Source organism: Labrus bergylta, chromosome 6, assembly GCF_963930695.1.
Source record: "Labrus bergylta chromosome 6, fLabBer1.1, whole genome shotgun sequence".
Taxonomy (NCBI): Eukaryota; Metazoa; Chordata; class Actinopteri; order Labriformes; family Labridae; genus Labrus; species Labrus bergylta.
Genome location: NC_089200.1, coordinates 19,706,642 through 19,731,952, shown reverse-complemented (window position 1 = coordinate 19,731,952; position 25,311 = coordinate 19,706,642). Strand labels below are relative to the sequence as shown.

General features: G+C 41.4%; 2 protein-coding genes across 3 annotated transcripts in view; both read left to right on the top strand.

Annotated features, from left to right (window-relative positions):
• The window catches only part of notch2 (notch receptor 2), a 42,995-nt gene extending 28,343 nt beyond the window's left edge, over positions 1-14,652 (top strand). The window contains exons 13-35 of one of the 2 annotated variants that reach the window (XM_065955942.1): positions 945-1,055; positions 1,235-1,427; positions 1,769-1,914; positions 2,034-2,147; positions 2,309-2,428; positions 2,550-2,702; positions 2,981-3,209; positions 3,612-3,813; positions 4,143-4,296; positions 4,578-4,762; positions 4,901-5,033; positions 5,132-5,383; positions 5,558-5,670; positions 6,449-6,978; positions 7,092-7,433; positions 7,550-7,692; positions 7,787-7,988; positions 8,216-8,303; positions 8,455-8,608; positions 8,711-9,030; positions 9,257-9,404; positions 9,555-9,652; positions 11,162-14,652. In XM_065955942.1, the coding sequence (XP_065812014.1) occupies positions 945-1,055; positions 1,235-1,427; positions 1,769-1,914; positions 2,034-2,147; positions 2,309-2,428; positions 2,550-2,702; positions 2,981-3,209; positions 3,612-3,813; positions 4,143-4,296; positions 4,578-4,762; positions 4,901-5,033; positions 5,132-5,383; positions 5,558-5,670; positions 6,449-6,978; positions 7,092-7,433; positions 7,550-7,692; positions 7,787-7,988; positions 8,216-8,303; positions 8,455-8,608; positions 8,711-9,030; positions 9,257-9,404; positions 9,555-9,652; positions 11,162-12,604 (5,573 nt within the window). In that variant the 3' untranslated portion in view covers positions 12,605-14,652. Of the gene's footprint in view, positions 1-944; positions 1,056-1,234; positions 1,428-1,768; positions 1,915-2,033; positions 2,148-2,308; positions 2,429-2,549; positions 2,703-2,980; positions 3,210-3,611; positions 3,814-4,142; positions 4,297-4,577; positions 4,763-4,900; positions 5,034-5,131; positions 5,384-5,557; positions 5,671-6,448; positions 6,979-7,091; positions 7,434-7,549; positions 7,693-7,774; positions 7,989-8,215; positions 8,304-8,454; positions 8,609-8,710; positions 9,031-9,256; positions 9,405-9,554; positions 9,653-11,161 lie in introns of both variants that reach the window. The other variant, XM_065955941.1, reaches the window with a different exon arrangement.
• A 1,147-nt stretch (positions 14,653-15,799) lies between these two features.
• slc35a3a (solute carrier family 35 member A3a) lies at positions 15,800-25,095 on the top strand. Its single transcript, XM_020632119.3, has 8 exons — positions 15,800-16,212; positions 16,322-16,549; positions 17,937-18,091; positions 18,239-18,361; positions 21,110-21,284; positions 22,942-23,060; positions 23,223-23,356; positions 23,466-25,095. Exons 2-8 carry the CDS (start codon positions 16,360-16,362, stop codon positions 23,554-23,556), a joined length of 987 nt encoding a protein of 328 aa, XP_020487775.1. The 5' UTR covers positions 15,800-16,212; positions 16,322-16,359; the 3' UTR covers positions 23,557-25,095.
• The last annotated feature ends 216 nt before the right edge of the window (positions 25,096-25,311 follow it).

The window sequence follows — 25,311 nt, the reverse complement described above, 5'->3', positions numbered from 1 at the left end:
TAGATACCATAAAGATTGAACTCTTAACACACAAAAAGCTGAGTTTTAGTTCCTTTTCATTTAAGTTCTGTTTAAATAAGGCCTAAACAATCATATTTAAACAAAAATCTAATTCCGAACCCTTCTCACAGCTTACATAAAATGAGCTCCTAATTTTTTCTCCTGAATTTCAATTATGTGACCTTTCAAAGTTTGATAGTTGAGGTAACAGCTTGAATTAAATATAAAGACATCCATCCCCCACATATAGAGCTTCCTGTACAGCGTCCAATGTACTGAATGTGCTGTTAAGGGTAGAGCACTCCTTTGTGTGTGCACGCGTGAAGAAGTCACAAGTCTGGGTCGAGCACTGTGACACGACATTTCTTTGAGGATTAGTAGACTCACTTGAGTACGTTGTACCACTCTATGGCCTGGTACTGGAGTCTGTACTGTCCTCACTTTACTAAAACTGGCATCAGGTCACCCTGTCAGGTCTCCCTTTCTGGTAGAATGCCCACACTTCCCCTCGCCTCACGGCCTTGTTCCTTCTCTTGTTCTCTCTCTTTCTGTTTCTTTTTCGTGTTCATTTCCTCTCTCTTTTTCTCTCCCGGCCTAACAGCTGTGTCTTGAATGTTATTCTTGTCATTTTTCTAAATTCATGCCACATTACATTTGTAGCAGACCTCTGCTGTGTTTAAATCAGTCAGACTTGTAAGCATTTCTTACTTCATACTGAACTCCATGGAGTCTTACTTCCCCCTGGTGGTGAATGAGTTAACTACACATTCTGTGAGAGCTACTTGATCTCTTTCACCTCTAACTCACCTCCATACTGGCACCAGCTCTACAGGGATGTGAAGGGTCATTTTTAGGGTGCTACTTTTAAATCTTAACAAACACTTTAGATATGAGAAAAGAGCATATAACCAGTCAATTGTTACTTAACATTTTTTTCCCTTCAGGGGTGAACTGTGAGATCAATGAAGATGACTGTGCAAGCAGCCCCTGTGAATATGGAGAATGCCATGATGGCATCAACGAGTACAAGTGTGTGTGTGCCCCAGGATATACAGGTATTGTTTGTTTGCTACCTCAGACAGTTGAATGTAGTAAATGCTTGTGTTTCAGAAACTAGGAAGAAATGTACCAAAAAGATAAGGCACTCTGACCTAAGATTGTGATGCAATCACTCTACTGTTATCAAGTGAAGGCTTTTGATACAACTGACTCTCTCTGAATTACTCTCTAATAGGAACTAAATGTGAGGTGGAGATCAATGAATGTGACTCAAACCCATGTATGAGTGGGGGAACCTGCATGGATAAGCTCAACAGTTTTCAGTGCCTGTGCCCACCCAGCACCCACGGGCCACTGTGCCTCTCTGGGAGAGACCACTGTGCTACTCAGCCCTGTGTGCACGGAGAGTGTGTTGAACAGCAACACGGGTATGACATTTTATTCTGCTACTATTAAGTTTAATGTTTTAACATTAATTTGTCTTTATTCCATGTTATGTTACTCTATGAGTGAACATATTTGTTACATAGTTCAAGAAGGAATTTAAGAAGATACATAAGGTTGGGGAAATTTCTTCCAGGCTCTCTTGTTTTTAAAATTTTCCCTTGAACAACACTGAAACTGCAGTATCAGCAGATAAAGCTGTATGATAAGTCATTTTTTAGCAGATTAGCTGATGCTGGGGATATGTCAAAGACTACCTGCAGATATTGGTAACGCATTACTTATTTTGCATTCAATCTTGTGCTTTTCCTCATTTTGTCTAAAGGTATCATTGTGAGTGTGAAGCTGGCTGGGTGGGACATCACTGTGAGGAGGAAAAAGATGAGTGCCAGCCTAATCCGTGCCAAAATAGTGGCAACTGTGTTGATCGACACAAAGGCTACACCTGTCAGTGTCAACCTGGATTCAGAGGTTAGTATTTTTAAGTATTACTTTTATATTATTTCAAAATAGCAGTCCTTACAAATCTCTTTTTAAATAGAAGAAGCAGGACTGAATAAAAAATAAATCGACTCCCCTTTCTCATTTAGGTGTGAACTGTGAGAAGAACGTAGATGAATGTGCATCAGGGCCTTGTCTGAATCAGGGCTTTTGTATTGATGGAATCAACAGTTACACCTGCCAGTGCAGCCCCCCATTCACAGGTTAGTAAAACCATATTTCCATCTCATCAACATCACCATGTTAGCATGCATCTGCAGGGTTTATAGAGGCTACCTGAATGTTTCTTTAGAAAAAAAAATCAGTTGCCTTTGTCTTTTTAATATTAATTAATTGGTTTGATATTTGATGCAATGTCAAACAGGTAAACACTGTGAGGTGGAACAGGATCCCTGTGCTTCTCATCCATGTGAGAGAGGAGGAGTGTGTCGTCCATCTGCAGACTACACCTCTTATACCTGCCAATGTCCCGCTGGCTGGCAAGGTATGTGTCTCTCTGAGAGTGTTTTTGTCAATACAAGATCAAAGGAAACTAAATTACATTTAGTCTGAAAGCTCTCTTCTAATGTACTGTACATACATTTAATATGTTAACAATTGTATAGGCCCACGCTGCAGTGAGGATGTGAATGAATGCAAAAAGAGCCCATGCAAAAATGGTGGTCGTTGCATGAACAGTCCCGGCAGCTACACGTGTAAATGTCAACCTGGATACAGCGGACACAACTGTCAGACCGACATTGATGACTGCTCACCAAGTGAGTTTCACATTGACTATTTCAGACACCTTATTAATGGCTGTACATCATGTAGACTTTAAATCCCTGCATGTATGACACCTATGTGTAATGAGACTTTTGTAATATTCTGTGATTCATCATCACATACTGGAGTTACACAAAGCAAGATTTCAAGATACCTCAAGATAAAAGCAAACTTAAAACAATGTACTCAATTGATGTCCGCAAACCTGCTTGTACATTGTTCATTGACAATGATTATTTAAATAATCTTTTAAATCTTCTCCCCTCTGCAGTCCCCTGCCTGAACGGAGGCTCCTGTGTGGATGGTGTTTGGAGCTTCTCCTGCGACTGTCGTCAGGGTTTTGAAGGGGATCGCTGTGAGATCGAAGTAGACGAGTGTGCGAGCCAGCCCTGCAGGAACGGTGCCATCTGCAGGGACTATGTCAACAGTTTTGTGTGCGAGTGTCGTCCAGGGTTTGATGGAATCTTGTGTGAACACAACATCCTCGAATGTACTGAGAGGTGAGCCATAAAACCGACATTTTATTAGCAGGCTTGATTGCTCTTGTCTCTTGTAATACATTTTTCCTGAATTACCATTTCCCCTGCAGTAACCTGTGAGAATGAATCATGGCTGTGTCTAAAATAAATGTGGGTGAAAGAGGGCTTAAAGTTAACTTTTTAACTGCGTAGAATTAAAAAAAATAATAATTTTAGTGTTTACAAAGATGCCTGATTTGAAGGATTATTACCAGTAGTGCTTGTAGTACTTAATATAGTTCTATGACATTTTTTTGGGCTTAAGTTTTTACTGTTTCTATACTTTTTTTCTTTCCTCTTCACCACACTTTTAGAAAAGAACTCTAGACAGGGGTAGTTTTTCTTTAACCCTTTTGCCCCCTCTCTCTCCTCTCTTCCCTCCAGCTCCTGTCTGAATAACGGTACTTGCATCGATGATATCAACACTTTCTCTTGTCGTTGCCGTCCTGGTTTTTATGGGACCTTCTGTGAGTATGAGCGGAATGAGTGTAACTCTCAGCCCTGTAAGAATGGAGGCACTTGCACCGATGGCCTGGACGCTTACCGCTGCACCTGCCCTGTAGGATACAATGGCCGAAACTGCCAGGTAAAGTGTTTTGTTTGATCACAGTGTGTCAAAAATGTGTAACATTTACGACACAAGTTGTATATGTTCTTGCTTCACAAAAACTCAAAATATAGCTGGTTTTAAAGGTGCATAATTTAAACACCGCTTTTATGGTAATTTGGGATTTCTGGTTTATATAAGTACTCAAAAATATATTTTGTCAGCCCACAAAAAAATTAAGTAATCACAAACTGAAGAACACTTAAGGTATTTGACCATCTTGGTTGTAAAGTTGTTAAGATCTCCAGCCATAATTTCCAGTCACCTTAAATTCTCTCTTTCCTGTTTTTTCTTTTTTTAATTTGCAGAACTATGTGAACCTGTGCAGCCAGGTACGCTGTCTCAACGGTGGCTCCTGCTCACAGACAGCGACCTCCTGGACCTGTCACTGTGCATGGGGATGGACTGGATTGTACTGTGACATCCCGTACCAGTCCTGCCAGGACTTTGCTGCCACTAAGGGTGAGGAGTTTTTACCTGCTGTGTTGTTACTTCAACAAAAAGTAAACTGAGATCATTCCTGATATGATGACAGAGTTTTGTAGGATTAAGAGATTGATCAAAGCAGAGTTGCACTATAGCTAAACAAACATAAACTTTTTTTGTCATTCACCCCGGACTGAAAATGATTATTTTCTTATCCTGCATACTATTTCCTCAGTCAAAATCTTAAAATAGACTTTAATTAGGTATGTTTATAATGTTAATTCAGTGTTTTGGCCTTCCTAAAAATGCACCCATAGGTATTGAAGTGGAGAATGTGTGTGAGAATGCCGGGAGGTGCGTGAATGAGGGCAATTCTCACAAGTGTCAGTGCCAGCCAGGATACACGGGCAGCTACTGTCAAGACAAGGTCGATGAGTGCAAGTCAAACCCTTGCCGCAACGGAGCGACATGCAAGGACTACCAGAGCACATACGAGTGTGTTGTGAGTAACTTCTCACGTGTTAGTTTATGTTTGTTTTTAAGTGGTGTGCGTGGCTCATACATTTCAAAGTTTTAATGGTAATGTCAAACTAGTAAAGCATTTTCGAGCTAACATCAGTCTCTTGCGTCATTGCTCCAGTGTAAGTCGGGCTTCCAGGGGGTGAACTGTGAGTATGATGTTGATGAGTGCCACTCAAAGCCCTGCCTTCATGGTGGAACTTGCATCAACCTCATCAACCGCTTTACCTGCGCCTGCCCACCTGGAACCCATGGTAGGTCTGCATAAAAAATATATTCCTGAACACACACAGGATACTTAAGAGACTCCCCTTCCCATACAGTGATGTCTTGTCTGTTCTCTGTTCTGTAGGGCTCCAGTGTGAGGTGAACATGGATGACTGTGCCCCTCAGCCCGGCTCCTCAGAACCTCGCTGTAGGAACGGAGGACAGTGCGTGGACGGTGTGGGTCGTTACACATGCTCCTGCCCTCCAGGATATGTCGGAGAACACTGTGAGGGCGATCTGAATGAATGCCTGTCTGGGCCCTGCCACGCCCCTGGAAGCCTTGACTGTGTGCAGCTGGTCAACGATTATCAGTGTCGCTGTCGCCTTGGATACACGGGTACATTCATACTATCTGTCAAAGGGGCATACAAGAGTCATTGAAAGCATTTTGTAAATTAGAGAACCAGCACGATAACTTTTCGGTTATCATTCATACAAATATTTCAGATTTTGATTATTATTACCTCTTCTCCTGTGTAACTTCCTCATTTTTCTCCCCTTGTGTCTCCAGGTCGTCACTGTGAGTCTATGGTAGATCTGTGTCTGTCCAAGCCATGTCACAACAATGGCGTCTGCTCTATGAACATGAGTTCAGTTCACAGCTATACCTGCTCCTGTCCATCTGTAAGTGTCCTTAATTCTTGTCTTTTTTTGTTGCTTCATAACATGATTTCAGCAGTTTTTGACTCTTATGGTCCCTTCCCGAATCACACTTTTCCCCTCAGTGCAAACAAGCTCACTGTTTTTGTTCATCCTTTCACAGTTTATTATTTATGCTATGAATGCTACCTTTTATTCAACTGTAAAGTGGATGCTTTTAAACTAGTTTTCTAACATTATGATTGGTAGTGTTGTGCTTAATGTCAGAATAATAAAGCGTGATAGATGGCCAAGGTACAAGAAAACCAAACTGTTATTTTGACAGAGATTGGGGTGCAATTTTCAAATACTAGTGATTTTCCTCCTTATTTAAATTGTCAAATTATCCGGAAAGCTACCATTTCAATGCTAGTTCTTGCCAGTCTGTTTGAATGTCCAGTGAATGTTTACATGAATGAACCCATTCATTATTCTCGGGTCAAAGTAAGGAACTCATTTATTGTGTGTTAATACAGTGATATACAGGTGGACAGGTGCTTTTACCACCTCAGGTTTTCCTTCTCTTGCTCTCTTCAGAGAACATCAATCTTTTCATACTAAACGCTTGGAATTCTCTCCACTAACCTCTTATTCCTCCTCTTGTTCTCATGCTTGCTTCAGAGGGCCACACCATGGCTCAGGTATAGTAGACAAGCAGCTGATCTGCAGGGACATCATCAATTAAGTTTTATTTGGTGTTGAAATATTTGTAGCAAAGCCAAACTATGGATTTCAAACCTAAACAGCATCTTTTGTTTTGTAGGGCTTTACTGGATTTAATTGTGGTGAAATCGAAGGTTACAGTTGTGAGAAGCTACGATGTCAGCATGGAGGGCACTGTGTGGAGTCACAAGTCGGGCACCTGTACTGCCAGTGCCAGCCCGGCTTCAGCGGGCCACACTGCGAGAATGAACAGAGGTGTTCATTGGCCTGCCAAAATGGAGGAACCTGCATCAAAGACCAATTCAACCAGTACAGCTGCCGCTGCCCCACACATTTCTCTGGACGACAATGTGAAAACACACTCGTCATACCACGCACTATATCCTGCCCCTATCTGCAATGTGAGCGGCAGTCAGGGGATAAAGTGTGTGACGATCAGTGTAACAACCACGAGTGTCAGTGGGATGGAGGAGACTGCTCTCTGAACTGGCAGCAGCCTTGGGTGAACTGTGCCGCCAGTGTTCCCTGCTGGGATCGCTTTAAAAACGGACTCTGTGATAAGGAGTGTGACAACCCCGGGTGTCTGTTTGACAGCTTTGAATGTCAGGAGTCCAAACCAGCCTCCTGCAAGTATGGCACCCTCCTCCAAATTTCCTTTTTACTGCAGTAATAGTAATAATAGAAATAATAATTATTGTTCTGAAGCCAAATCACCACCCATGCCTTGTCCTCTGTATTTCCAGGTATGACAAGTACTGTGCAGACCATTATGGTAACGGTAACTGTGACCAGAGTTGCTACACAGAGGCTTGTGGCTGGGACGGTCTGGATTGTTCGGCCGACATTCCACCCAAACCAGTGGATGGCTCGCTGGTTCTCGTGGTCCGGCTGCAGCCTAAAGAGCTGCTTGGAGACTTGCGGGGCTTCTTGCGTGCCCTGGGAGCCCTGTTGCACACCAACCTTAAGGTGAAACTGGATGAAAACAAGAAGCCAATGGTGATGCCTTACTATGGTACAGAGGAGGAACAGGGTCAACAGGCACAGAGGAGCAGACCCAAGAGGGAGCTAGAGAGGGAGGTTGTTGGGTAAGGATAGTTCATGAGTGGGACACACATAGTTTCTCTTCTTTCAAATTCTGATATAAAACTTGATGCTGCTATGCTGCCTTTGACCATCACGTTTAACACATTTGTCTGTGCAGATCTGTTGTGCACCTGGAAATCGATAACCGTGAGTGTGTCCAGAGCTCTGACGACTGTTTCTCCAACACCGATGAAGCTGCATCCTTCATCGCAGCGGCACACATCAAGGGGGAATTGCCTTACCCTCTAGTGTCTGTTAATAGTAAGTCGACCTGTCATTCATGCAGATTATCAAATGTAATTGGCTTGTTAGTAAGTACAAACAAACAAATAACTGGTATTAGATGTGCCTCCAGGTAAACCAACAGATCCATCAACGTCACTGCTGCCATACCTGGTCGGAGTGTCTGTGTTTATTATTTTCCTCATCCTGGTGCTGGGGATGCTAGCTGCCAAGAGGAAACATAAACATGGATTGCTGTGGCTGCCTGATGGCTTCATGGCCAATAAAAATGACAAGAGGAGAGAGCCTGTGGGACAAGATGACCTTGACATGAAGTGAGTGGTTACACTGACAATCAGTTTATGATAAGGAGTATTTACACCAGAAAAACTAGTAGATGAGCATTCGTACAAGAGTAATTTATTTAGATTCTTGGATGATCTGGGGGGAAATTATAATATTGAAAGTAAAGTAGTGTCTATATTATTTTTTATAAACCTTACCTGTTAGCAAAACCAAGATGTCAATGGCCCTAAATTTTGTTTTTGTTTTCGCATATCAGGAATTTTAAGACCCAGGATGGAGCCATGATTGACGGAGGTCAGAGTCAGAGATGGCTGGAAGATGAGGTCCCACCCAAGAAACCAAGAGTAAGTGAATTCAGAAAGAAGAAAAAGAATGATTCAAATAAAGCGGACGGATTGGAGTATTTCAAATCAAATTTAGTTTGGAGCATCTTGAACTGTAAGAAAGATTTTTGGTTGTTGTGGATTCTATTTCATGTTGTTTTGCTTCCTATAGACTGAAGACAAACCCTTGCTGCCTATGGCCATGGATGGAGGTGTTGACCACAGAGAGTGGACAATGCAGCATCGCAAGGCTGCTGACATCACCCTCACCCCTCCTCAGGCTGACCTGGATGCTGACGGTCTGGATGTCAATGTCAAAGGACCTGGTGAGGGAAAATAGGCAATTCTTAATTTTCACATCTGATTTTTTTTTTTTTATTATTATTATTTTTTTAAATATCTTTCATAATGATTTCCTTCTCTCTCAGATGGCTTCACACCCTTGATGTTGGCTTCCCTGCGTAACGGCGGAGGCCCGGACTGTGGCCTACATGGAGAGGAGGAGGAAGAAAGCGGAGGAGAGGAAGCCGGACCGAGTGTCATTTCAGACCTGATCGCTCAGGGAGCTTCTTTAATTGCTCAAACCGACCGTACAGGAGAAACAGCGCTCCACCTTGCCGCCCGCTACGCCAGAGCTGATGCAGCAAAGAGATTGCTGGATGCTGGAGCTGATCCCAACGCGCACGATAACATGGGTAGAACACCTCTGCATGCTGCTGTGGCCGCAGATGCCCAGGGAGTCTTCCAGGTTAGAGACATTTTTGAACAGATGTTCTCTGAATATGACATTTGGTCATCCAAACATTTTTTACAAGGTTGCTTTTTATTGACACAATTTCAAGCATTGGAGTACTAATTTAATGAAGAGAGGTGAAGTTAATTCCTATGATGAGATAAATGCTTGTGAAATTTGCATCATAATAGTTTGTTTTATTGATCGTATATTGTGTGTCTGTTGTTTTTCCTTCGCTCAGATTCTAATCCGTAATCGTGCGACAGAACTGGACGCCCGGATGAATGATGGCACAACTCCTCTTATCCTGGCAGCAAGACTCGCCGTTGAGGGCATGGTGGAGGAGCTGATCCACTGCCATGCTGATATCAATGCTGTAGACGACCACGGTAGGAAGACTTTTCATATACTTACTCCTCCTGTCATTTCTGATCTAAAACCTCAACAACACAGTGTTTTTGTTATCAATAAACAAATACGCATATACACCTCCTTACTAAATGTTATCTTTGTCTTTCCTCTCTGTCCCACTATTTTAGGCAAATCTGCTCTGCACTGGGCTGCTGCCGTTAATAATGTGGAGGCCACTCTTGTGCTTTTGAAAAATGGAGCCAACCGTGACATGCAAGACAATAAGGTCAGTTCTTTGGTTTTCCTTTTTTTGACATGTTCTCATTACAATCTCTGCCCTGTTTCAAAATTCACATGACCGCATTAAGTTTTGAATTCCCTTTTCTAGATATCCTCATTACATTTCAGGATCATTTGTTTTCTGGACACTTTGTTCTGTGATACTTCTTTACAACATCCTTTTTTCCCACACCATGGGCCAGATTTACTAAAGGTTTGCGTGTCTTAAAACGTGTGCAAACTTGATACCACCATCTGATCTACTAACGGCGGGCAGTGAGGTTTGCGTCTTTCATATGAGCAAAACAACACACATTGTCCATTTAGTACCTAAATGCCTTAATGAATATACGATATGGGGCGTTTCCGCTCTAGCGTTCAAAACACTGGGAGGAGAAAATGCAAAGAAGTTAAGTTAGTACACGCATTGCGATTTACCAAGCCTGGCAAAAAATTGCGGAGATTGTGACGGTGTCTGAATTTAACACCTTTGAAAAGAACGTGCTAACCCAGGAGACCAGCGTTATGCACAACAGGCTGCTGTTATTGTAGGAGGAGACACAATCAAAGAAGGCATACAGATCGCGTTATTCCCCACACATGTTAATATGTTTGGAACGAGAGCAGGAAACACCATGATTAAACTATATTGTTGCCTATGTATAGCCAACAAAGTTGAACATTCACAGCCTCTTCATTCTAAAGAATTTCAACACTGACATTTATTTCTTCCTATTTCCCTCATTTCGCCAACATTATATTTTAAACTGGGGATTTCTTTTTTCTCGGGCTGCGCGTCTGTCCCCCAGCTCGTGCACTCTGGTGCTCTCCTGTCCATAGTGCGAAGGTCTCCTTCCTCTACAGCCCGCTGCCGCTACGCTTGGATGGGGGGACCTCACCTGTATGACAATTCATCTTCAAAAGATGGAGGGAAGAAAAGAGAAGCCCTGTTTAATGCCGAGGGTTTCTTTAAGCCATATTTTCTTTTTGTAATATTCAGTTTTATCTGCTATAACTCAAAAATACTGTACGTTTAATACCTCTTCCACTGATACCTATTTTGCGCAAGCCTCCTCAAGGTTTGCACCTGGTGTCATTCACGCAAATTTTCTTAGTAGATCACCCGCAAAACGCCCACCAACCAAACATGAAATTTGTTGAAACGAACACGCAATTTAGTACTTTTTAATTGGGATCTTAGTAAATCTGGCCCCATGTTGTTAAACCGAATATAACAATATAAGACAATCATAATAATGAGCCATGAAGTCTGTTTTAATTGGCTTTCATACAATTCATAGAATCTTTATAAATGTTTTTTTCTGTCTAATATTTACATACAATGCAATTTAAAGTATATTTACATTTATATTGAGTTAAGTACAAGAAGTTTTTTTAGTAACTGAATGGACTGTGTCTAATGTAACTTGGGAAAAATAATATTTAATCCAAGTTGATCATGATTAAACAGATTTGCGTATTCATTATTTTCTTTCTTTTCTTCTTGTTTCATCAGGAGGAGACCCCTCTGTTTCTTGCAGCGAGAGAAGGCAGCTTTGAGGCGGCTCAGGTTCTCCTTGACCACTATTCAAACCGTGATATCACTGACCACCTGGATCGGCTGCCCCGTGATACAGCTCAGGAGCGTATGCATCACGACATAGTGCGTCTGCTAGACCAGTACAACCTGGTTCACAGTCCACACAACGGGCCTAACCACATGGGCGGAGGTGGAAACTCCTCCGTAATGTGCGCCAATGGAACAGGTTACATCGGCATGCGTCCCGGGCCACAGGGAAAGAAGAGCAGGAGAGGGGGAGGCGGAGCGAAGGTGGGAGGAGTCAGCGGGGGAGCTAAGGATCTGAAAGACATGAAGGCAAAGAGAAGAAAGAAGCCTGCAGGAGGGGAGGGGCCAGGTGTGGGTGCTGGAGTGGGAGGAGGAAATGGAGGAGGTACTGGAGGAGGGAATGCTAATGGTGTCAAGGCAGCTGGTGCACTTCCAGAGAGCTCCGTCACCATGTCACCTGTCGACTCCCTTGAATCCCCGCACTCATACACAACTGACGTGTCTGGCGCTGTCTCCACCACAGCAAACTCCCCTCCCCTCCTGAGCAGCCCCACCTCCAGACCCATGCTGCCCCCTGTTAGCCACATGCTGGGTCAGCAGCAAGGCTGGGTGGGCATGGCAAAGCACAGCTACAGTGGCCACATGTTCGGCCTTGTGCCCCACCAGATGGGCGGGTCTCACCCTGTCATGGGCCAACACCACAGCCAGGGCCCCATGCTCACCCCCATGAACGTCACGATGAGCAGAGAGCAGCTACCGCCGATCGTCACGTTCCAGATGATGGCGCCCGGAGGAGGCCAGGCCATGATGAAGCAGCCGCAGCCCGGGCAAGTTCAGGTGACACAGTCCCAGGGGCAGAACCAGAGCCAGGGTCACTCCCAACAGCGGCCCGGCCACCTCCACTGCTCCCAGAGTCTGATGTACCAGATGCCAGAGCAGATGAGCATGACGCATGGCCTCTCCCACACCATGCAGCACCCCCACACCATCACCCACGGGGGCCATAGTGGGATTGAGGGCCAATCTCGGCAGCTGCCCTCCTACCCGCCCATGCAGAGCCCAGTGGATAAATACCCCACGCCCCCCTCCCAGCACAGTTACACCACCGCTGGCTCAGAGGGCACCACCCCTGGCCACTCTGCCCACCCAGCCAGTGAGCACCCCTATCTCACCCCTTCACCAGAGTCCCCAGACCCCTGGTCGTCCTCTTCCCCACACTCCAACTCGGACTGGTCTGACGTCACCACGAGCCCCACCCCTCTGGGGAACCCCCACCATGCACTGCCGTCTTCACACCACACACACATTCCAGAGCAGGTGCAGCCACAGTCGCAGCAGATGCAGCAAGCATCTCAGCAGTCTCAGCTTGGGAACATGCAGGTGTTTGCGTAAGCTAGAAACAGAAAAGCAGAAACAGACAGACTTTTGGGTACTGAGTAAATAACAACAAATAGTAACTCGTCTGATGCTTTTCTCTCTTCTCTCATTAATTCTCTTTGTTTGTTCTTTATTATAGCAATCAGTCACCTCCCTTTTATGTTTCTTTCTCCTCTTTGCACTTAAGAAAACTGTGTATAGTTTCTCAACTGTATTAAGTATTATCAGCTTATCATTCAAAAGTTCTCAGAACCAAAAATCTGTGGAGTTAGCCCTCGGTCACAAACGAACATCAGATTTCCATGTAGCTCCTTCGATCTCGGCGGAGCTTCCTATGATCATTGTTGGCAAGGTCAGACTTTTCTTTTTCGACCTTAGACACCAAAATGGAAACGTTTGATTGTGGGATCAACAAGGAGCTGCCGACCGGATAGCTGTCAGCTGAAACAAACAGACTGTTGAGATGGACACTGAGATCGGGACAGAAGCGTCCGCATTGATATTGTCTGTCTTGGAGGACATTGTCGTTTTGTACTGCTATATGTTGTACTCTTTTTTTTAATGTTTAATGTGATAAGCCTGCCAATACTAACTTTGTGTTGAACCATTCACTCTTCGATTTTAAAATTATGGGCCACTTTCAGTTGATGCTTTACTTCAGCAAAACTACCTAGTCGTTCCCTTTTTTTGTGTTTTTATTCATGCTTTATGTTTTAATGTGCTAAAGCAGGATTTTTATAAAATGCTGTTGCATGACTAGAAAGACAGACAACAACAAATCACAGATAATTAAGAGATGCAAACAGAAGCATGTTACTAAAAAACTTTAGTTTATTTACTTTTTTGATTACAGTTTTATATCAGTGTTTCCCATCTAAAGTAATCTCTCTGAACACACACAAGTGTTAGTAAGTGCATTTGTAATTTGGATGTTATAGGTGCAGAAAGAAAGCAGAGTGTTATCCCTGTTTTGAGGGCAGTTACTGTTACAATCATATTGTTTGGATGCAGATGTTTTGCCACAGACCATATACTATACTTCATCTGTTGTGGAGGGATTCTTTCAGAAGCTTGACAAACTTTATGCAAATAAATACATTAGTTTTAGATTGTTCTGTATTGAAATGTACATAGACTTACAGCACATTCTGCTTGTTGTTACTGAGCTCAGTATGGTAAAGATTTGTTGACTTTTTTTAAAAAAATGTTTCTTTTTTTATAAATCCTGTTCGCACTTCTTCGATGATTCTGAATGTTACAGAGGTGCGTGTTTTGATCTTTTGAACTGCCTCTTACTTAATGTTTTGTCCTCCAAAATCATTTAACCAGTTTTGCCTTTTGCTCGACTACAATCAGTGCATCTTTGCACCTTTTTGATTGTCATGATTCATTGACTAAGTCTGGGTATTTGTAAGGTTCAGAAAAGTATTTTTTTTTCTTCCTTCTTAGAGATGATACATGTCATAGCTTTGTGCGACCACTCCTTAAACAGAGACAATCATTCAATGGCTTTATATTCTCCTTAAAGAAGCGTCAGTGTCCTTAAGACCGGATAAAACATGTTCAGACAATGTTAATCATTTCCTAATTTCTTTCAGCTTCTGCCCTCTTTCCAGTGTGTTTGGTGAGAAAGATTATACATGACACAATTTTGGTAAAAATAATCATTTTTAAATTAATTACCCTGGCAAGTCTGAAAATTACACAACAATTATCGAACACACACATTAGGTCATTATTGTGCCTGTTCTAATGTTTCAAAAGCATATACAAATACTCTACTTTGAGGTGTCAGTCAGCTTTTTTTTAAAGAATTGAGCATGTCATTTCCGTTCATATGCAAGACCACGTGTCCATGTTGTGTATATAAAATATTTTATTTTTTTTATTTTACTTTCCTGTTAACCAAATAGCTTAACATTTACGTGTCATATGAAGTAGTTGTCACCATGTTTTATAAGGTAGAAGAACTAAAACTGATGATAAAAATAAGTTGTCTTTTGCAGAAAACCAAATGATCATCCAAATGTGCTTACTGAAATAAAGTCCAAATCGTCATAGAATTTTTTGCACGTGTCTTCATTTGAAAAGTTTCATGTTTTCTGAATGTTGATGCTGTGACTCAATTGATCCTGATTTGTTTCATCAAACGGCTGAAAGCTTAGATGTATGAAAGTTTTGAAATGACAAATATTCAAAGACAAAAAGTTGATTTCATCAGTGAATACACCTCTCGACTCCTCAGAGTAAATAATAAATGCTAATACAACTATTTGAACTTAAACTGAAAGGTTGATTGACAATCTCAGGGTGTATTTGGACTGAAAATTTCAATATTTTCATTCCCATCTACAATGTTAAGTTATAGCCTACTAATGAACGACATCAGTAAAATACCCTTCAATGATGTATAGAAACATCACAGGTGGGAGAAAACAATACTTTGTTTTAATTTTGAAAGTATTGACAGTCTGATAAATTACTAAACCAGATCCTCTTACTAAAGAGTAAAAAAGTTGCCAACATCTCACTCATCCTCGTCTCATAGCCTCGCTTGTCATAATTTCCCGGCCATCACGTATTAATAACAAAAATGTCATAATAGCATCAAAGTTACAATACATATTGTATTCTTTCTAAAACAACTGATAACCCTGTTTGTTTGTTTTTTTCAGAATATAGCCTATTCAAGTATTCTAGTGTCTTTTCTTCTTTTTACAACAACGGCCAGTCGGCCACTGTACCACCACATTAGAGCTATGAACACCAACTGAGAAATACTTAAAAAAAAAAAATAAAGCTCCCCGTCAGGTAACACAGTTCATACACACTTCAGGTATGTGGTGACAGTTTATGACACTTCTCATCCCAGTATGGAGTCGTTTGTCCAGTTCGAAGGAGAGAGACTAAAAAGACATTCATGTACACCTTCAAATTAGTTTAGAATCTTATGATGCTGATCCCTGTTCAGAAAAGTCCTCATTTATATGTTTACGTCACATGGTTATTGGTTTGGGGCCGTTAAACAGTACTTTAAAATCGTATTATATTATATAACATCCCTTATCTTTTCCATTTACTGCCATTCATGTAGGTGTAACCAGAGCCTTATAATATAGAGAATATAATCTTTTTATAGGGTACTGGGTGTAAGGTTTTCACAGTTTGTCGTCAGATCAGCAGGGGGCGCTGGTTAGCACCGGAAGCCTTGACGCAGGGACGAGGAAGAAAGCATGTACACGGAAGTCAACCAGGATCTTTTTCGTGCATGCATTTGTTTCCACTTGGTAGACTTTTTTCTTTTCCTTTCTTTCATTTCTAACGGTAAATCAACCCGTAATGACACTAAGTGATGGGGCAGCCGGAGTGGAAACCGTGAGAAGATAATCTGACGATATGAGCGGATGGTTGAGATCCAGAGAGGGTCAATGGACGCCAGGATTTGAAGTGGTCCTGTTTTGACAGCTGGGTTGAGCCCCCAGTACCTGGTCCGAGTGTCTGAGAGAGAGAAGAAGAGAGAACTGTGGATAACAGAGAAGACTGAGGGGGGGGTTTCAGTCTTAAAGGTTTTACTTTCTGAAGAGTTGGTTTCACAGGTTAGAAAGGAGAGCAGTGTTTGTTTTGTGAGTATAAAACTCTTTTTGTTGAATCTGTATTAACCTCCTTTATTATATCACAACAGCACCTACACTTATTGTAAATGCAATTTCGTATTTTTTTCCTTTCCTGTAGCTCTACCTTCACCTGTAGCTTCCAGCAGGTGAGTGGTCATGGCGTCGTCCCGGCTGAAGTACCTCTCCCTGGGCGTGCTGGTGTTCCAGACCACCTCCCTGGTGCTCACCATGCGGTACTCCCGCACCCTGCAGGCCGAGGGCCCGCGGTACCTCGCCTCCTCAGCTGTGGTGGTGGCCGAGGTCATGAAGATCTTCACCTGCGTGCTGCTCGTCTTCAAAGAGCACAGTGAGTGCACATTGACGCGATGCACATGTGGCTCAAAGCTGCAGAGCCTCACATTGAAGGCTTAGTGTTGTAATCAGAAGAACTGAATCATCGTTTAAACTCCCAATAAAATTATAGTCCTTATCGAAACATAGATATGATTTGAAGAGACCAACCAATGTTAAAGGGATACTTCACCCATTTGCGTTAAGCTTTGTATCATTAGTAACCTGGTAGTATTTTTGAATGGTCGTGCATCACGCCCTCATTTTCCCCTGAGATGGGAAATCTTTGTATTTCTAAGTCTGAAAAGGAGCTTCCAGTGACGCAAAATGACGATTTTTGCGTCACTGGAAGCTGTTGCGGTTATTTTCGACCACTGAAGCTACAGACCAATCACAGATCGGTGGGTGGGAACTCACTCCCAGAATCGAAACTTAACGGCCGTCATATTGCTTGGAAGCTATGCTAACAGGCTCTATGGAGAAAGCTGATAATGGCGAAAAATTATAAATATAGCGGAGAGACGGCTGCTGCCGACCGGCTGGTCTTGGCCGCCACGAGCCCAGCCACCGGAAGCTTGCTGCGACACAACACCGTCCTGTTGGCAGCAACCGTCTCGCAGCTATATTGCCGCCGCCGATCTGGGGCGGACTGGTAGTGTCGGTGCTCTCACTGTTTCCCTATGGACACAGACATAGAGTCTGTTTTCTGACAGGAATTTCCAAGATCAATTCTGGAAGAAATCTCTAAATCTGTTGAGGAAATGACTTCATGTGTTGAAGTAAATATGTCTGTAAATGTTTTTATTACTATATTTCTACTGCTTATACTATATTTTGGAGAAACTGTATCAATCGAATTTCCCTCTGGGATTCATAAAGTATTTCTGATTCTGAAATCGAGGACCTTAGTGGGAGTGGCCTGCGGTGCTGTGCATTCTGGGATTTGGTGTCTTTCATCCACATGAGCCAAAAAGACACTTTCGGCTTTTTCACAGCCAAGAAGACACCAACTTCAACATTTATTTCACATCTCTTCTGCATATATGACCCAATGTCAATACAGATTCATGTTTCAACGGGTGAAGTATCGCTTTAAATGTGATGAGTCATGGCAGTTATGGTGTAGGATTGTTTTAAACAAATAATACAGATGTGTTGGATGTGAGTTTTTTTCCTAACATATTTAGAAAAAAAGACTAAATCAACATTTGAATCGAAACATGTTTTATTTAGTATCAGAAGGATAGCGTCAGCTTCTATTACTTGCCATTGCTTTGGACACGTGGTTTCAAACCTACCTGAATAAATAAACACAATATGCAGTGGTTTGAATTTCTACTCAGTCTCTAAATGGGTTCGATCAGTTTATTCAGGTTGCTCCTGTCCTATTTTTCACTTCTCAGAGTACAGTGTGCGAGCTCTCAACAGTGTCCTCCGTCAGGAAATTGCCCATAAACCTATAGAAACACTGAAGCTGGCCATCCCCTCAGGGATCTACACCCTTCAGAACAACCTGCTGTATGTTGCACTGTCCAACCTGGATGCAGCCACCTACCAGGTACAGAAGATCTAAGAGGAGATCATCCAAACCTGAATGATTCAAAACATGACTGAGTGTTTAACACAAAGGAGCTTATCTGTCTTGTTGACCCATTTGGTCATTTGTTCATGGATTATGTAACTCCTGACACTTTTTCTCCATCAGGTGACATACCAGCTAAAGATCCTGACCACAGCGCTGTTCTCTGTGTCCATGCTGGGCCGCAGACTGGGCATCTATCAGTGGCTCTCATTACTTATTCTTATGGCCGGAGTGGCTCTTGTGCAGGTGCAGTACAGCTTCATGTATTTTCATAACTTGTGGTGATGGAAATCACGTGGTTCTCTTCTCCATCTTTAGAAATAGAAGATAGTAGAAACATAGAGCCAGTTATTGTTCTTGGGAGTAGCTGCTTTGAATTGATGATTTCATCGTATAGTTTATATCCTCTATAAAGAGACACAGTCTCAGCTGCCCAAAGTACTCTCAATGCTTGTGAAGCCATGAGTTTTTTGTGGTACCACATTTTCTGATATCTTCATAGCAACACATTATTAAAATAGTTTAGGCTTTTTTTTTTTTTACAAGCCTCATAATCTGACAGAATTAACATTTTGTTTTTAAATCATAATTCAATGGAAATATAGAGGCTAAAGCCTGCATAGACATCTGTATGAACAGGATCATTCAAATTTCAGGTTTCCTTATTGTCATTTCAACCTTAAGTGAAATTCAATTTTGTTTCTGCGGGGCCATGATACAACACAATAGGTAGAAATACAATATTAAATAAAAGTGCAATATAGTAATATTTCCGATTAAACAGCAAGCCCTGATTTTACCGATCTTAAGCTTTTAGTATTGCACTCTTTGATCAAAATAAATCACTTGTTGACTTTGTATTTTAGATTAGCATATGTATGTTTTAATAGAGCATAGTAGATGTGCGGTTGAACCAACAGTTCTGTCCTTGCAGCACTTTCAGCATCTCTGAAGCCTTTCTAACAGAACAATTCTTTGTGATTAAAGGCAGGGTTGGTCATTTAAAAAAACTAGCATGATTTGGAAAGTAGCATTCCCTCAGTGCTGTGTCTGCACCCACCTCCCCTCCCGTCTGTTCTCCTTCAAAAGCCACGCCCCTCACTTACATGCACAGGCGCTGTTGGTCCAGAAGCGGACCTTAGTGTGCGCTCAGAGTGTGGGCTCGTGCATGCATGGGGTAGAGAATGAGCAGGGAGACAGAGAGGCGTGATTGGTTCATCAGATTGGGACCTCGTGGCAGACATTGATCAAAGTTTTTACATGCTTACAACTGCTACAGATGAAATTTTCTTTGTTCGTTTTTCAGATCACATGAGTTATTAATGTCTGCCCGGACCTAAAGACTATTTTAACCAAAATCTTATGATGTGTATCTGGAGAAAATTACAAACCCTGCCTTTAGCTTCTGTGAAATAGGTACTGACATAATCACAATCATAATAATAACCACTTTATTTATATAGCACATTTAAAAAAATATCTGTATGAATTACTTTCATAGACAAACCTAAGGCGGGAATTCGGGGAGATAACAGAATAAACAGATCAGCAGTCAGGCCAAGCAGAGTGCAGTCTACAAAAAGGCAAGAATGGAGATAGACGTTGCCACAACCCTAAATAAATACTGTCTGCCAGTGGTTCAACAGGATGTGCTAATAAAGGATGAAGTGTTGACAGTTGTGATGTTGCTTCCTCCTCCTCCTCCTCCTCCTCCTCCTCTCGAGGAGGAGGAGGAGGAGGAGGGGGTGGACAGAAGTCTCAGACAGAAGCACAATAAAGTCTCAGACAGAAGCACAATGAGGGTGGGGAACATGAAGAAACACCTTGATAAACCTACAGGATCAGACCGGTGCAAATGTTTACTCTTCAACAGTGTAACCAGGAATATGATGGTGACAAAACAAAAAAAGGATGTATCACACAAATCCACAGCAGCTGTTGTGTTTGCAAACAGTATCACCCACTAACAAGTAAACCAGCTGAAAACCCAGCATGAATCTGCTAAAAAAAATAATTGGCCTGTTTAGCATTAAAAAATATATATATACACATAGAGGTGAAAACAAATATAATCATGTTCCAATTTCTTTCAGGATTTTTTTTTCTAACTTGTTCTGTTATTTTTGTCTCTATCCAAGGAAAAGTGCAGCTTCAATACTTTTCATTTGTTCTTACTGTGCACAACCAGAGATCATCACTTTTTTTGTTCCTTTGTTGTTGTTATTTTTTGCATTAAGTCTCATTTTCCTGCTTACTGCAGCACATAGCACATGAACTCTCTCTGCAGCATTTTTACTGCTCGGAAAACATGTGCAGATGCCTCTGTATGAATTTCATGGATCCAGTATTCTGGATTCAGAGACTTTCTCTGTTAACCATGAGAGAGAGAGTTCATGTCATACTAAGAACATGATTGTAGTATTGTTGTATACTTGTATACAGACAATTATTCATTGCAGTCTCCCGAAATGAGATACCAAGTGGGGGTATTAAACCCATCAGGGTTACTCTGTCCGGTAACTTCTACAAGAGCTTCAAATACTTTACCTGGTCATGTCTTCACGGGGTCAGGATGAAAGAGGAGAGTTTAGGCTAATTTAACAGGGTTTCATTATGATTGAAAGGCCATTGTCCAAAAAGAAGACATCCCTTTTTTTTCATGGTGAAAAATGTCCCTGATCCTCACATGGTGTTACATTTGTTTGATTTGTAAAAACAAGTTGTCATTCTGGGTTATGTGCTAGTCCATAGTCCATTTCTTTGCGAGGCCGTTGGTTAAATCATCTCTTAAAAGACACATGTAACCAGTAACAGCTTAGTGTTGTTCTCTTTTTAAACCAATGGGCTTCATTTATGACCAAAAACTGTTGTTTTTTGTTTTGTTATTTAACTTAAGTTCTCGCAAGTGATTGTTCTTTTACTGCAGTTAAGATCAAGGGTTCATTTAAAAGGTGGAGGTTTGTTGTAATCCTAGTGTTTCTCTTGTGTTTGCAGTGGCCCTCAGAGTCTGAAAAGGCCCCAGAGAAGGAGGCCCTCTCTGCAGGCTCCCAGGTTGTGGGTGTGGGAGCTGTGCTGGTGGCGTGCTGCTCCAGTGGGTTCGCTGGGGTCTACTTCGAGAAGATCCTCAAGGAGAGCAAACAGAGCGTCTGGGTTCGCAACATCCAGCTCGGTCAGTCCCAGTCAATCCAATCAATCAATCATTAATCAATCGGGCTTAAACACGGCACAATTTAAACTAATAGTTTGATTCAATACACTGCAAAGTAAAGTTCAAGTTTACAGAATTTTATAAAAGCACATCAACTCTCAAAGAAACCCTCTTTAGAGTTTCATTGAAAACAGATGAAAAAGGCTCTACCTCCATGTTTCTGAGGTAAACTAACAGTATGTCTGTGTGCACAGTTTTCTCCTTAGAGAGCCAGCTGGGCTTTTACCTCTGACATGTTTCAGCAGAGATGAATGTTCCTGTCTAGTTTATTTTTACCCTGGACATTTGAGCCATGCGTCTTCTGTGATTCCCGATGTGAGATTGTAGCTTTTTCACCTGCATTATATTCTGGAGATCTGCAAATAGGAGTTGAGAAGTAAATGTGGAGACAAGTAATGTGAAATGAGGGAACTGAGGAAATACTGGAAAAATTATGGATTTATTGACCAAGAATTTAAAAATATTTCTGTTGGAGTATACATGCTATATCTCAATTTGATTTAATTCTTAAACATTTTTGGGCTGTTGATATGACAAAAGAAACAATCTGGAGATGTCACTTTGGGCTCAGATATGTAGTGAGCATTTTCCACAAGATTTAAAATGAGTGCAAAGTCACAATGAAAACTGAAAATAATACTAGGGAAAATTTAAGAAAATGCAAAGTATTTAGTATGCATCTTGGCAAGACAAATAAGGAATAGTTTTATTTTTCTAAAAGAAAAAAAAAACAAACATCTTATTTACTCAATTTTGATGCTAACTTTAGTCCTTTTCAGACTGCTGTTTCAATGCACCATATTTAGGTCCATGTGGTGTTTTACCTTCAAGAAGGTTATAGAGGCGTAATGGAGGGACGAAGTGGATCAGCTGAACCAACAGCGGGGGACACAGTGCTGTGTGTGACTCTGTGTTTATGTGGAGCTCCCGCTGTGCCTCGCTCCGCAACGCCGAAACGCAGGGTGAATTAGACTGGGAACAAGATATCACGCCATTGCAGAATCAGTATGAATGCAAAATAGACTAAATAATGGCTGAGCTTAGTTAAGGCGCTTTTGCAATAACAAAATCTGAAAAGCCCTGTTGATACATCTCACATCATTAATATGAAGCTTGAGCCAGAAAAGTGCTCTGGAAACAACTAGCTTCGCCCAAAAAGTAACAAAAGAATCCAACTTTCAGCATGTTTAAAATTCATAAATTCATGTTTTTTTTCATTATTTATTAATATGTAGATGTGTAAACCTTAAATTAGGGTTTGATGGTAATTTGTTTAACTATTTCAGGACTAAAGCAATAACAAATTGTAGAATATAAACATGCAAAAAACTTTCCTGGTGAATATCAACATGCTAGTTTCCTTATTGTCAGCACTTTTGGGCTTGTCTCCACCCCCCTCAAAATTATCGCTTTCTTTTTGTCTCTGTACTTTGCTACATTTTCTTTAAAGTTTTGGAAGGACTAATCTTGACTTTATTTTGAATAACCCCTGACAAATGTGTTTCCCTTCTTTAGTTCTTTTGATTTAATTTCATACCTATATTAAAAGAGAAACAACCTTTGGGGCAACATTTATCCAAGTTTCTGCTCAGTCATTTACTTCGGTGTATTTTTCCAGGTATGTTCGGCCTGGTGTTTGGACTCTTTGGGATGCTGGCCTACGATGGCGAGAGGGTGAGGGAGTCAGGAATGTTCCAGGGATACAACACAATCACCTGGACTGTTGTTGCACTGCAGGTAACGCCCACTCTACAGATTCAACACGTTTCCCATCAAAAATGTTCAATACATAATCAGTTCTCACAGCACAGGCTTTTTATTTCTTGGAGCAAACTCTCTGTGGGCCAGTACAGGTCATGCCTCAGTCCATCTGTGTCTGTGTGTTTGTTGTTTCTCCAGGCGCTTGGGGGTCTGGTCATTGCAGCGGTCATCAAGTATGCAGACAACATCCTCAAGGGCTTTGCTACGTCGCTCTCCATCATCCTGTCAACACTGATATCATACTTTTTGCTTCAGGACTTCGACCCTTCCGGGTAGAAATAAATAAGACCTTACGTCTCTCACTCTTTTCTGAATGTTTGGTATTTCTGTCGCATAATCATTATTTCTTTACCTGACCGTTTTGTCTTCTGTCTTCCACAGCATGTTCTTCCTGGGGGCCATTTTCGTTATCATGGCCACTTTCCTGTACGGCTACGAATTCAAGCCGTCCTCCAACCCCAGCAGGGCGTAGGACTTTCACAGCTTACACTACAGCAGCAGGAGGAGGTCCTGATGAGGCGTCAAGACGTGGAGGGGAAAGGAGGACAGAGAACTGGAGAGAAAGAAGGGGAAAGGTCTTTATTGTATACTTTGATTACTAACAGAGAGCAGGGGAGTAGGAGGAGAGGAGGTAAGCAGACTGTTAACAGGGAGAATGAAAAAGAAGGCTAATGAAATAAGCAAGATTAGTGCTGTGATTGGTCTCACACACCAATAGTGCCTCCGTTAAGAAGGGTAACCAATGAGAAAAGAAAACTGTGGCAATAGGATTGTGTTTCTCATTTTCCTATAATTGCAGCCATTGAGATAATCCTAGCTGCCACAGCTCCAGATCTGGAGTGGTTTTCTGGTCGGGACCTACTGATTGTTTTTTTTGTTTTTTTCAGAACCCAATTGACTGCCATTGTAAATGCCACATCAATCATACCTGTACTGTAGTGGACAAAAGAGGCAGACAGGCAGGACATGTTATTTAAAAATGGGAAAAAGTGGGGGAAATATGCCCACACTGTTGGCTAGTTCACCTTAGAGTTGCAGTATTTATGGGTCTGAGTCTTTCTTGTTCCACTCTGAGCTCTGAAAGCACAATTGTTCCTCTCAGTAATGAGCCCTTCAATCCATTTCATACTCTAAAGCTGTGAACATTACACGATCAAGACCATGCTGAAGAGGGAAGATTTGTACTCTTCTTAAGATTAATCTCTGCCTGGAAGTCAAAACTCAATTCACCAGGAGCCTTCAGTCTGGTTATATAGAATTCATAATGACCATAAGGTATTGTGCCCTTAATGATGGCTCTGATGTTGCATTTGTTTCAGCTATTTTTGGAAATGTGTTCTGTTGCCAGGCAACATATAATCACTTGGACGTCTTTGATAAGTGTGTGTCTCAGTGACAGATATGTTTTACTGAATGAGTCTGGTCTCTGTATCTGGTTTTATGATTAAAACTAATCTGGGTTTAAAGGAAAATGTTACTTCAAGTCAGAAATACTGCTCTCTACTTTTCCAGGGGTTCATTTGGAACATATTTTTTTTGTTTTGTTTTAAATTTTCATTACATGGTCAAAAGTTTTTAGTAAAACTTGAAATTATGTTACTCTTGGGTGTAAATAATGGCACCATTTCATCTTTAAATCCAAATGAATTGTCCTTGTGACTTATTTATTCATTCATTAGGAAATAACACATTTTCAAAGCCATTGGTGTTAATCATCCAACTCATTATGTTAGGGTCTCATGAAGAAATAAATAATTTAAATTTTTTGATAAAATAATTAAACAATTGAATATGGCCCAGCGAAATCTGATCGGGCTGATTCTGATTTCTAGATTCTGATTACAAGAGACATCCGTCAGGCATTTCTCATATAGAAAGAATCCTTGCATTGTGTGATTACTAATGTTTTTCCTTTAGAGCAGAGGTTTTGGTGATAAAGCGGGTATAATTAAGAACTTAATTGTTTTAATATCCAATATTTGAATATTTTATAAAAGGAAAAAAAACTTTCTGAATGTGTTTTTGTGTTGCGTTTATTGTGTATGTCCTGTCAGACCTTGTAAAATCAAAGGGCCCTAGCTTGCTGAGAAACTCAACTCAGACTGCAGTAACATATTCTTCTCCTAATCATTTCTAATTCATGAACTGTCCTAGCAACCTGTCATTCTTTCAACATTTTATCCCCCTACATCTGATTCTTGAATACGTTGAAGCACAACAACACGTC